This window comes from Harmonia axyridis, chromosome 1, assembly GCF_914767665.1.
Source record: "Harmonia axyridis chromosome 1, icHarAxyr1.1, whole genome shotgun sequence".
NCBI lineage: Eukaryota > Metazoa > Arthropoda > Insecta > Coleoptera > Coccinellidae > Harmonia > Harmonia axyridis.
The window spans coordinates 16,559,719-16,572,858 of NC_059501.1; the positions used below are offsets into that span (position 1 = coordinate 16,559,719).

Sequence of the window (13,140 nt, forward strand, 5' to 3'; positions counted from 1 at the left end):
TTGAATCTTATTATTTGCGTTTCGAGCATAATTATTGATGATTAATTATGATAATTATATTCAAATCATAAAAAACATCATTTATTTTCGCTTTTTACGACAGTACTTTGTTCTGAATCAAGAACAAGGGCGTGCCCAGGATCCAATCTAGGGACGCAAACTATGGTCATACAGGTTGGAACATTTTATCACTGAAAACATTTTCAGAAAATTATGTATATAACTATAACAGTTCTTTATCAACTAAGCTATTACAATTATTCGTTTGAGAAAAAAAGTATTCTAGTTACATATCTTATACTATTTTCATTATACTGTTCATTTGTAACGAATTTGAATCAATAAAATCCTATTATTATTATTATTTTTCTTGGATTTGTAGATAACTTGTCCATTTCACATTGGTCGCTCATCAAACTCAACCAAACCCTGTCAATCTATACTCTTTTTTTGTATTTTTCAGCCAGGTTTTTACCCTTCGAAAAGTACTGAAAGATCGTTCAACAGTAGTCGTAGTGGATGGGGTTGGATAAGCACTTAAAATAAGGAGTGCATGCCTTGTTGCAGGAAAGAAAAATATCAGCCTATTCCTAAAGTGTAGCCACTTCAATATCTTTCATTTTGTCTCCTGCTAAATCTTTCTTTTTTCACAGATTATACCACAAATCTAATTCTGAAGATATCACCTAACTCATAAAATTCCATGGAAGATTTTGCAGAAGGCAAAAGCACTCACCCTGTATTCATAAGTATTTTGGTATAATGAATTAGGTATGGAAAATCACTATATCATCCCCAATCATTATTATATTTCTAATAAATTAGAGGAATTAGTTTTCTTTTTCTTGAAATACACCAAAGATATATTTGTACAGATAATAAACTAAAATACTATGGGTTTAAAAAAATATTTCCAATTTTAGTTCAATTATTTATGTATATCTTCACGTAACCACATTAAGGGTAAAATATTTAAAGAACTTTATCAAAAAAAAAAAAATAAATTACACTGTTCTTTGGAATGATTGAGAGTTTGAGATGCTGGAATAATTCAATTTACATTTATTACTATTCGACTAATAATACACTAGTAATCGGTAAAAATTTCGTTGAGAGGAACTTTTTTGCTTAAAGGTACGAGTACACTCCTGATGATGGCTCCAACAATTTCGTTTATTGCAGGCCTAAACTCATCCAGTACTTCTGGCCAGTTTTCATTGAGGAGTTTATTCGTGGATTCCCCTGAAAATTCAGTTGATTAGTTACAGGATTTAAGAAACCCAATCAAATAATCAAATCCATAAAGGAAGAAGAAGAAAGTACCTAGTTTAAAAAATTCCTAAAAACTGAACGATAGCAAATAATATAACACTGAGATATACGTTTCAAGAGATACATCTAAAAGTTCTCTTGATTGAAAATATACGATATCATTTGCTCATAAAATAAGTAATAATAAAGTAAATATACTAACTTGCAAAGAAGCTGCAATACCCAGAAGGAGCTATTTAAATTTTAAATATTTTTTGGTGAAACATAGATAGTATAGCAAGGAGTAAGTGATTGAATTTGTAGAAAAAAATTGTGAGGGTTTTTTCATTTGAAAAATTTTTGTTATTTAAATATTGAAGTTATTTCTCGCAAGTTTTTTAAACAAACCAGCTGTTCGGAGAGATCCAAAGTCGATGTTCAGTTGTTGTTTAAATGCCTAGAGCACGTGTACGCAGAATTTGTCTTCAGCTGATTAAATATGAATATGAAAAAAAATTAAAAATTAAAAAGCTCGTTCTGGGTGTTGCAGGACTCAAGGAAAATATGAGTTACGTAAAGAATAAAGTTTACTCTAAATCTGGGGTGGCCGATCATTCTCAGCAACACGTCTTGCAATTTCTGCTTAATGAACTATTTCAAGTTTATCAAGTACAATACGGAGTCTACGATGAACTGAAAATATTTCAACATACCTAGTGCTTTGTTTCCGTTGAATAAATTATTAAGCTGAAGTGAAAGCTTAGTGGGGAAGACATCTAAATGATCTTTCTTCAAATCCAAATGTTTGTTTCCATTTTTGTCATATTCTGCATAATCGAAGTCATAGATGATGATAGGTTCATCTGGAATATTGAAAGAGTTTTACAATCATATGTAACCTCAGTTTGATCTGATGAATAAAATCTGAGATAAAACGGTTTCTATCTCGTTCCTTGAACGGCTCATTTCGTCACAATGTCTGCAATGTTCGAATTATGAGTCTATCGCCACAAAACCGATGAAGTTGAGATTTTTAGTTTGATTTGAAGCATCAAGCAAATTTCGTCAAAACCATAGAAAATGAAACCTGACGCATTCGGTCACCAATGAAATCAGGCTACCAATTTGAACTAAGCTAGAACTTTGTCTTTATAATTAGACATGCTCAAGACAAGTTCATTTAGTCGACTAATGATGATTTGCAATCACTGTCCGAACAAACTTTAATGACTGTCATGGCAATGTTGTAATGAACTTTTTAATATGCTTGTCGTAGTTTTTCAGATCTTATTCATTGCCAAAGTGTTACCGTTAATTTCCAATAATATTTTCACTCGAACAAATAATCTTTATTTAACTGAATGAACTTGCCTCGATAAAGTCTAAATATATAAAAATATAATAATGATAATGAGTTTGTGGTTTGAGGGCAGGGTGAATCAAATAAATCCTCATTGAATTGTTGACGTTTCGATAACAAATTTGGATCTTTTTTGAGATTGAAACATTTATTCATGTATAAATATTAGTTTTCACTTAAATATTTCAAATAATTCAAAATTGTACAAGAATATACCCCAGCAATATAAAATATAGTATCATAAGAATGAAACTATAAGATAAAATATATTATACTTCATGCGGAAAAATCAGCCAGATACGTCATGACAAAAATTATCAGAATTGTATGGTTCTCAAATATTATATTTTATATCGCTAGAATAAATTCTTGTACAGTATTATATTGTTTGTATATAGTAATGTAATAGTCGATTATTCAATAAAGTTTGTTTTTATTTGCCTTGTCCTCAAGCCACATACCCATTATTCAATTCGATATACACACGAAAAAGACAATTTAAAGCTTTGTGTAAATTTTGGAATCACAGAAAAACAAGTTGAATATCGAAAAACTTAGACAAGCATTGACTGAAGTCAGGAGCTTTATTTTTTCCCCTCGAATATTTGGTAATTTTGAAGAAACCTCTGGTGAGAGCCAAAAAAAACGACTGATTTCTTCATAGTGAAAAGATGACAGCTATAATGGCAATTAAAAATATGGTCATAAATAGATTTCAAATCGAAATATAAGTCTGCTTTTCACTACAGATTTATGTTGAGTGGATTAAAATGATTCATTAATAAAATAAAAATCTGATCTATAAATGTTTGTAGAATCGTTTTTTCGTTTTTTTTTCAAAGAAAACCATCGAGGTTATATGAGCGTTTAATTGTACAATGATGTGACGGAGATTCATTGACAATTGTGACAATAAAACAACTTGCAGGTGTTTTTCACGTTCGATGATTTCATTTTTTAAATCTTAAACAAGTTTAATGAAAAATAGAAGCGTAGGTAAGTAATTTTCTGAAATTTTTTAAAAGACGTCATTAATCTCGTGAGATGCCAATCAATAAGTTGTAATAAAAATAGTTATTTATTATACAAGGGAAAAAAGTATTAGATTTTAGCTCGAGGTTATGTTGTCTCCCGACGAGAAGCGGAGGGAGACAAAAAACCGAGAGCTAAAATCTAATATTTTTCTATTTTTTCTGTGACAGGAAAAACGACAATTTAATAGTGAAAATACATATTATTACAATATATTAAAGTCAGAATGTTATCGATATGAAATTTGAATTTTTAAACTAGTAAGCTGCAATTAGCCCTGCGTTGCTAAGGGAACCTTCAAAGTAATCAAATATCTGTCAATTTAATTTTGTGATTTGTTTCAAATTTCAAAAAATGCGAACTCAGTTATAATTGTTTAGTAGTGATTTTGTTGAATAATATAAAGTTAAAAAATGTCTGATTCCGAGTTTTCTCTGACTCCACCGGAGTTGATAGAAGCAGCGCAAGTAGCGTCACGAAAATTATTGCCAGCTTAATCGCGGAAAATTTACGAAACCGCGTTTTCGAGATTTATGGAATGGAAAATGAAAAGGACATGCAGTTCTTTCTCGGAGACAGTGTTATTGGCTTATTTTTCGAAACTGGCACAACAACAAAAGCCATCAACAGTGTGGGCGAATTATTATTATTCCTCTATCTATATGTAGATAAATATATATCCGGGAAAAAAGTACTCACTTTTTTCCCGGGGAAAAAAGTAATTTCGTGAAAAGTCATATTTTGTTACCTGTCAACAGAGATAAAATGTCAAATTTGTTTCCCGTCACAGAAAAAAGATATATATTTCTAATTGAAAATTATGTTCTAAAAATATGAAAAATCTTACAGAACACCACTTTTCCTTTTCCATGGCCTTCTAATGGAAGTGATGCAATTTTTCCGCCAATATTATAGTTGAGATCCAAAACTATTTCAGGACAAGTCACATTGAGATGGAATTTTTTCTTCCCTGTATCCACCCTGAAATCGTACAGAATATTAGTTATAAAATTTCCATTCCATTGTTTTAAATACATATTATAATCTTCTTTCATATTTATTATAGAACTCTAATTAACTCATGCTAAATATATGTATCAAATTCCATAGTACAATTGTTTTGAAGCATTAGGTATATTAGGTTGTGTTGAAAGCAAATAAACTTTATTATTATTAATTTTTGAGCAATCCTTCTTCTGACAGATTGACCTGGTTTGGCATTTTTTTTAAGTTCTGCAAAAACCAATTTTGGAGAATATTGGTTCAGCAGATTTTTCTTTTGATCACAAGGAAAATGAATATCTACAAACTGTTGAATGATAAATAAAATTCCTGATTTAAAAAAGGATCTGTTTTCACGTTTAGTCGTCACAGGCTACAGCTCGCTACTTCTAAAGTACTCCAGCATCTAGAATGGCTTCAAGACGGTTACTTCCTCACTTCTGTAAGTCTCATGTCCAAAGTATTTTTTGCGTTGTCGTAACCTCTTCAGTTGCTTCAATTTCCGAGTTACCAGGAATCTAGACTGAACAGACCTTCTTATTCTTGCATATTTCTTCGATTTTCCTTTGACACTCCAGTACCATCTTTGAGTCGAGGATATGTGAGTTCAATTGTTCGATTGTAGTCAGAAACTATCGCTATATTATATTTCTATATCCATAGGTATATCAGTTTCTTACTAGGTTCATTTCCAAAAATTTTCTATTGTATAAGAATCTCCACCTGAAAGATACTTGGACGGCGGCTGACGATGGTGAGAATTTGGTTCCTATATCCTGAATACTCCAGCGCCAGTCTTCGTCGTGGTCTTAGTACCGTTTGTGTAACATTCAATGGTATTCTTTTTGGGAACCGGGATAGTGAACTCCCTCTATCAATCTTCTTTTTTACTCAGCATCGTAGTGAAGGTTTTCTTGATGCTAGTTTTCTTGATCATCTCGTCACTCGACAGACCCGCTGATGGTATGTAATTGACCAGAGAGACTCTCTGATTTCTCTCATTGCCAGTACGTGGATTATTGAAATTATTATTTGAACTGGGGTCGTTGTGGCTCGGTAAGCCTCCGGGAACTGCGACCATGTAGATCTTTTGTTCTCTACCCTACTCATTCATGGAAACCCAAGGAGGTCGTCAATAACATTGATAAAACTGACAACCTCTTTAGGGGCCTTGGCTGTTACCTCTCGGGTATCCAGGACCGGCTTCTCCATATGAATGGTTCTTAGGCCAGCAGCTCTGGACACTTGCATATCATTTGTTCGGCTGTTTCTGATTCTGATCCACAGAGCCTGCAAATCTCATCTGCTGACTTTCCCATACGGTACAAATGATGTTTGTACTGACAGTGTCTCGTCAGCAGTCCCACCATCACCTCGGTTCGTGACAGCTTCAAGAGCTTTCTGGTGTAGGTAAGAGAAATCATCACGAATTTCTTGGCCTGAGTAAGTCCAGGAGTGTTAGTCCAGTAATTCAACTTCCATTGCCGGACCGCAGCATTATATTGTTCTTTTCGTAGCCCACAGAAAGGCTCAGGTCCAGCAGGTGCACTTGATGCACTTTTTGAAAGTTTATCGCCACTTTCATTTCCTTCAACATCACAGTACCCTGGTACCCATAGTAGAGTCACTTTATTTCCTCTGGCCAGTTGCCTTATGGTGTTACGGCACTCCCAGGTCAACAGAGACCCCTGGCAGTACGATTCCAGAGATCTCAGTGGGGTCTGGCTCTCCGTGAAGATGTAGACATGCGCCCCCTTGAGGTTCATTTCGAAATATTCCTCGGTACGTGGATAGTCTTAGCGTAGTTTTACACACACCGGTCATCCAAATTCTAATAACGAACTACTCAAGCTGATTTTCACCGGCCAAATGTCCAAATTCCAATAGTGAACTACATGTGAGATAGGGACTTTCCACGCACGCCAGACTGCTGGTAGAAAATCGGCCGTCCAAAATCGGTGTGTGTGTGTGTTTGAAATTACACTTAGAATGGCCTCATAGGATAATCTATGTACTACAATATGGAGAGATTTGGTCTCCAATTCCTTAGTTGGGCACGTCCTCAGTGAAACAAATACAGGATGCTCTCTGTATTATATCGAGGGCTCTACTCATGCTGTTTTGACTTTCATTAGCATGCCAGACTGTTGTCCCATAAGTTATTATCGGTCTCACAATCATGAATAACATCCACCACAGTATTTTTGGGTTACACCCCCAAGTCTTACCAGCCAGACTTGTGGACGCCATCAAAGCCTTTTTGCTTTGTTTGCAGTAACCTCAATATTCTTGTTTTTCTGCAACTTGCTGTCTAGGTTTACTCCCAGATATTTGAATTCAGATTTCCACTCTATAAGGAATACTTTCAGAAAGAGAGAGAGAGAGGGATTCAATAGTTAATAGAGTAAATGGGGAAAGCACCGTTGTTCAATAATTCTGAGGCACTCAGAGCATTAAATTGCATAAGACGCTCACGAAGTTTCCTCTGAGTAATATGTAGATGAATAAGATATATTGATATTTGTTTGGACACGTTATCAAAATTATACTTGTTGAAACACAAAATAATAATGGGAAATCAATGGAAGGTCACTCACTTCATGTCATTAATTGTGATTTTAGGTAGTCCAGATACCACTACATCAGTTCCATTCAATTTGAAACTACCAGAAGAAAATTCTATAAACGGTACCAGTAGAGGATTGAAAGTTGGTATGCCTAACCTTTTGTCACCTGTAAAAAAATTCAAAATATAAATTAATATAAAATATTCAAGGAATCAGGGAGAGTTGGGTGAGAATTCTTACCGTTAGATAGGGATGGAATTGCAGCATTTCCATTTTTTATGGCACATTCCTTGAAGCCTGGAGAATGCACCTTGCATGCTGTGATGTAAGTAGCTGAAAATTCAAGAATAATAAATTCAGTAGGATCGTTTTGAAAGTACTCTAAGGTTTTCTCTGAAAGTAGAAGAATTGGGGAAGATGGGCTGTTGAATGATGTTACTGGAATAATAGAGGTCAACAGTTTCCAAATACCACTCTGTTTACATCTACTTTTTCTTCAACATCTTTCAACATTTTTCTTTTAATTCGTCAATATTATCTCCTTCAAATTTTCACTACTTTTTTGTAGGAAGTTTCGTTTTTGGTTTCGAAAGAGGTTTCAACTTCGGCAATCACTTTTTCATTAAAGCTTTATTTCCTTCCTTGAAGCACCTTTTAACCGTTGTGTTCGATGGAGTAGAGTCTGAACAAGATTCATCAAACTATTGCTTTGCTTGCGCAGTATTTTTTCCATATACAACAATGTTGATGAAACTCGTTTTCATCCATTTTCCAAACAACAAAAAATGTATTGTATCTTAACTTTCAATATCTCTTCAAGATCTTGACATAACTGTTCCGAAATTTTGACAGGTATATTTTGAAGCTTGGTTATGACAAAAATGAAATGTAATATATAACGCGGTGCCATCTGTGCGCTAGAGCCACTAGGCCTTGATTTTATTTAGTGACGTGTTAGTGAGAGAGGAAGAAAAAATAAAGCTTATATGCATGAAAACGTTCTAAAAAAAAAGTTAACAACTTTTGCTTCAATTCTAAAACATCCTATATAGTCGCAACTATAAGTCTGACACGTGTAACTGGAGGTGATAAAATTAATTGTGATTGCCAGTGCTTGTTCTTTGAACAAAACGCTCAGTGATGACTGTAATTTTCGAGATTTGAGCCGGAGATGTGTTAGACGATATAAATCAGAAAATCACTGACGATGTGAACGTGAAGTCAACAACTTTTGAGTGTTTGTTCATTCAAGCGTCAATTGCTCCCTTCAAGATCAAAAATTTATTCACAAATTTATTTTATTCCTTCGAAAAATAAATACAATTTCAATCATACAATCTGCAAAGTATTTACCCTTCATGTGAGGATGGACGCACCTAAGTACCAACTTGTGTTGTGATCTCCATGACACATATACATATTTATTTATTTATTCATTTACTAGTATCATGCCTTATAATCCATATTTGCTTGCACTTGAAAGCAGCTGATTCTGAATTCTTCATATATAGTTCAATTGAAACGCTCCAAAGATTTTGACTTCACTACAGTGCTCTCTTAATTTTTTTTTAATTTTAATTCAATTAATTGCGATTATGTGAATGTATCATAATACTATTAGCAATTGGCGTAGGAATGAACGAGCGCAGTATATCCTCAATTCTGCTTCAAATATCTATGGTTCTGACTTCTGACGATGTTATCAACACAACATTCAGCACTAGTTCTGAAATTGCAAGGCGTAGAATTTTTTTTAAGGGGGGGGGATCGATTTTTTACTCTAGTGTTGATTTCAAAGGAAAGTGAAAAATTGGTGCATGTTATGGAAAAATTTCTGTTTTTCGTTTTGCGAGAATTCTGAAATTTTTTTATTTTGGATTTTTCCATAACATGCACCAATTTTTCACTTTCCTTTGAAATCAACACTAGAGTAAAAAATCGACCCCCCCATTTTTAAGTCCTTGTAAAATTGTGATTCTATATTTAAACGAAAAATCCCAATCCTAACGAGACTATTTTTAAGAAATATTGGGAATATTCTTTCCGATAGTATTCATGTACTTTCTATAGATTTCTGATGATGTGGTTAGCTTCAAATTCTGCATGAGGTTACCTGAGTGTTTCAAATTTCTCTTTTCACTCAAAGTGTCAACTCCGTTGGTTTTTGTTGTTGCGAAAATATTAGTTGATTTCTTCGATCTTCTTCTTGAATTCCTTGTGATTTTGGTTAGGCGATCAACAAAATTTTGTACGAATCCTAAAATTATTTTTTTACATATAAATGGGAATATTTAATATTTATATAATTCAAATTTGAATTCCACTGCGGCATTCGTGATCCAGACTTATTTCATTTTCCTGGTTCTCAGATCGGAAGTGTTCACAGAAAAATGGTACGATATTCTTATCATTTGAGTTGAGACTCACAAATTTCGAAATTGATAGACATTGTGATGGAGTGATAAATCAATCTCTACAGGCACGAGAGCTCAAAAATCACAGACTTTCTGACGAATTTTTACTGTTGTATTCCCAGAACTATCTGCAATTCTCAATTACTTGAAGTGAGGTAGGAATTGTAGTGGTCAGCCAGACTGACCAGACTTAGCATTGTCTGATTTCTTCCTGCTTCCTTGATTTAAATTACCACTTAGCGGTAGTCAATATCATATTGATCAGAGGACATTGTCCGTTCCGAAGGCTATACAAAAATAGGAAATAAATATTTATAAAAATTTTTAACCGGATGTATATATTTCGAATGAATCCAAAAATTTGCACTGGTTCATTTTCAAAGTCATGATGCATGTTGTCAAACCAGTTTTACGTCTGCGTTGAATCGGCCGAAATCTAAATATCAATGAAGTTTTCTACACGAATTAAATTGAATTCCTATCTCATATATTTGACAAATGATCGATTAGGAAAAGAACTGGTTTAATTAGAAGACATAATTGGAAAAAAACCCATCGAGTTCGATGTGTGATTGATGTTAATTATTTTTTTTTGGGAGACTTTTTCTCAACTATTCAATAACAGAGTCCAAAGATCATTTCTGTTTTAGAGTGGGCGTAGCTCAGCATCATTTCATAGAATCGACATAAAACTACGTCAAAAAGTACCGAGAACTGGTCAATGAATCTCAAATTATGTATTTATTCATCGGAATTCATTGTTTTGATTTCGAATGGTGCTCGTTTTGAAATTATACATTCACGTCAAAGGAATAATCATCAAAATCAATCAGAAAACATTTCGGTGGAAAATAAAAGTTTAATTATTAAGTATTAATTCTTTAATTAACAATTTGTTTATTATTTTTCATGCAAAATCGTAAAATATATGCACAATATATTTGAAATATCAATTAAACATATCTAATATTTTCCAAGAATTTTATCATTAAACTTTTTTTTTCACCTTGTGTCACATATCAATTCAACTACTAGGTGGGAAATAAAAGTTTTGAAAGGAAAAACACTGCAAAAGTTATTTTCAAGAATCTATTTCATTACTAGGTGAATACTGAAAATTTAGTTGAGACACAAGTATTGAAAAGTTATAGAGTGATTCCTTATTTTCAAAGCAAAAGAGACAATCGGTTAAAATATTTTAAAAATCAATTAAAAAAATTGAAGCATTAATTTCGCTATCAGGTGGAATATGAAAATTTCGTAATGATAAACACTGCAAATATCATAATATTATGGTCCATTATTTTCCAAGCAAAATAGTTAGGCATTTGGAAAAAATATCAATAAAAAAAATTTAATGAATTATTGAGGCGAATAAAATCTGAAATCCGAATAAAAATTTCAAAAAAGCATAAGAGGTAGGAAATATTGGGTATTTTTTTTTTCAATAGTTCCAGCGGAACTCAATAGTGAATTCAATTGGTCGAAAAAATTTTTTAACCGCTTTTTCAATTCAGCTTATGTCTGTATTGTTTTGATTATTAATCAGAAATGGTTTCAAACGATAAGATTCGTCTCACTGCTGACGGATCAGTGTTCAAATCTCATTCGGTCCGTTTGGACGTAGACTCGAGAACTCTCGAACGGAAACATTTAAAACTTGATAGGTTCTTTGATGAACGAAATTTGAATAGAGTTTGAAAACTTTGCATTCCTGATCATTTCAAAATAACGGATTCGAGATGAAAATTGTCAATCAGATGTAAAATAACAAGTTTCATACAAAATTTCATGTTGATCTTATATAACCAAAACCAGAGAAAATCTAAGAAAAAGTTCGAATTTTTACGTGTATGTATAAAATTTTCCTTTCGGGCTTTCCTCAAAATTTAGTGTTAATTGTATTAGAAGAATATGGAAAAATCTTTTACTTCAGAAAAACAGATCCGACCGCGTGAAAATTGGATCGCGTTATTCGAATCATAAAAAAATCAAGCAGAATATCGAAAAAAATGCCAAATATTTCCATAACAGATCGGACTAAGTTAAAATTTATTCCTTTAATTTGATAAAGAAAATGAGGGAAGCACTGACGTGAAATCAAAAGCTTTTGAGCGTTAGTGCATTCATGTGCCAATTGCGCCCTTGAAGACCACATAATTATATATTGGTATATCCAATCATACAAATAACGTGTCAATGAACAAACTCTCGAAAGCCTAACTTCTTTTGAATCGAATTGTATTCGGCATTCATTTGATTGGATTTTTTAGCGTAGAAATAATGAGTATTCCAAAATTGAGTGTCCAAAATTCGCCTAGTCGGAATTTTAGATTTTTCAGACTTCACTTTCGATCTTTTTCATGTATCTGGCCATTCCCAGCTCAAAATTCTAAAAAGACAGATATTCATGAAATAAAAGATTGATCTGCTCAGAGAACGAGCGCTCAAGAAACCTATAAATTCGTATCAAAGAAAATAAGAAATGCTAGGAATCTTGAAGAAATAAATATAATAAATAAAATACTATAAATTGAAGAAGGTGGAATTTAGTTTTGTTGCCTATTTTCCTTTTAAGCGCAGCTTGTTTTAATATGAAGGTCTTTTTTCAGTTCATAAAATGAAAATAATGAGGTAGCTAGGATTAAGTCGGAATTTCATCTATTTTTATCTACATCAAAAATTTAAGAGTTTTGTTCAAAATCTATCAAAATATAAATCTATAGACTAAAATGGTCTACTAAAAACATTTTTTGATATCTGAGAGATTTTATCTTCAGCAAAATCAATTTAAGATGGAAAAAATGTCATGAAATAAATGAAAAAAAATTATTTACTGAAGAAAAAGCAGACGTTTTGATATTAGTGGAAATAACAATTGAAAAATGTTTTTTCCGTTTGTTCAAGAAAAGAACTAAATCCAATCTGACATGAGAGAAAGTTATTAAAAAATAAAGAATAAATAAAGAACATAATTTGATAGAGAAGTAAAATAGTAATTGTTAGAGAAAAAAAGAAAAATTTAGATATGATAATTAAAACTATGACATGATATCACAACCCTTTATCTAATTGTTCACTTACGTAGTAGACCTCCATGTACAGACACTATAAACACACCAACAAACAAAAGAATAGATAGAGGTGTCATTTTTCCTCAATGTTGTTGTCCGGTGAACTGCTTCATTAAGATTTACCTGCTCTTTATATCCCAAATTCGCAGATCCTTCAGATCTGTGAGGATTTAAATTTTATGGCCACCTGAAATTCGTAGAATTTTTCCGGTTCATAGGCGTCACATGTGGGTGGGACGCGGAAATTATATTCAACATCTTTCGGAGCGAAGAGGAGATTCCATTTAAATTAATTATACATCAAGGTTGTATCTGTTCCGATTGAAATATCAATTGATAAGGATTTCATTATCATAAATTGCATCGACCTGATTGTAGATAGATTAATTTTTGGTCGGTGTATACGAGGTGTGTTTTGAAAGTAAGGGATTTTATTGTTT

General features: G+C 32.7%; 1 protein-coding gene across 1 annotated transcript; it reads right to left on the bottom strand.

Moving 5' to 3' along the window:
* Window positions 1-1,039: 1,039 nt before the first annotated feature.
* On the bottom strand, window positions 1,040-12,864 carry LOC123679611 (protein takeout-like). The gene is made up of 6 exons (XM_045616987.1): window positions 12,711-12,864; window positions 7,453-7,545; window positions 7,243-7,378; window positions 4,491-4,624; window positions 1,965-2,114; window positions 1,040-1,242 (listed from the first exon to the last, which is right to left on the bottom strand). Exons 1-6 carry the CDS (start codon window positions 12,775-12,777, stop codon window positions 1,088-1,090), a joined length of 735 nt encoding a protein of 244 aa, XP_045472943.1. The 5' UTR covers window positions 12,778-12,864; the 3' UTR covers window positions 1,040-1,087.
* Between the last annotated feature and the right edge of the window lie 276 nt (window positions 12,865-13,140).

What these genes read in the sequence shown, in the direction of transcription:
- LOC123679611 (XM_045616987.1), bottom strand. Translation starts at nt 12,777, where the DNA reads ATGACACCTCTATCTATTCTTTTGTTTGTTGGTGTGTTTATAGTGTCT. An exon ending in TGTACATGGAGGTCTACTAC is followed by an intron (nt 7,546 to 12,710) that starts GTAAGTGAACAA and finishes TTGAATTTTCAG; the next exon opens with CTACTTACATCACAGCATGC. An exon ending in AAAAGGAAAAGTGGTGTTCT is followed by an intron (nt 2,115 to 4,490) that starts GTAAGATTTTTC and finishes TCAATATTCCAG; the next exon opens with ATGAACCTATCATCATCTAT.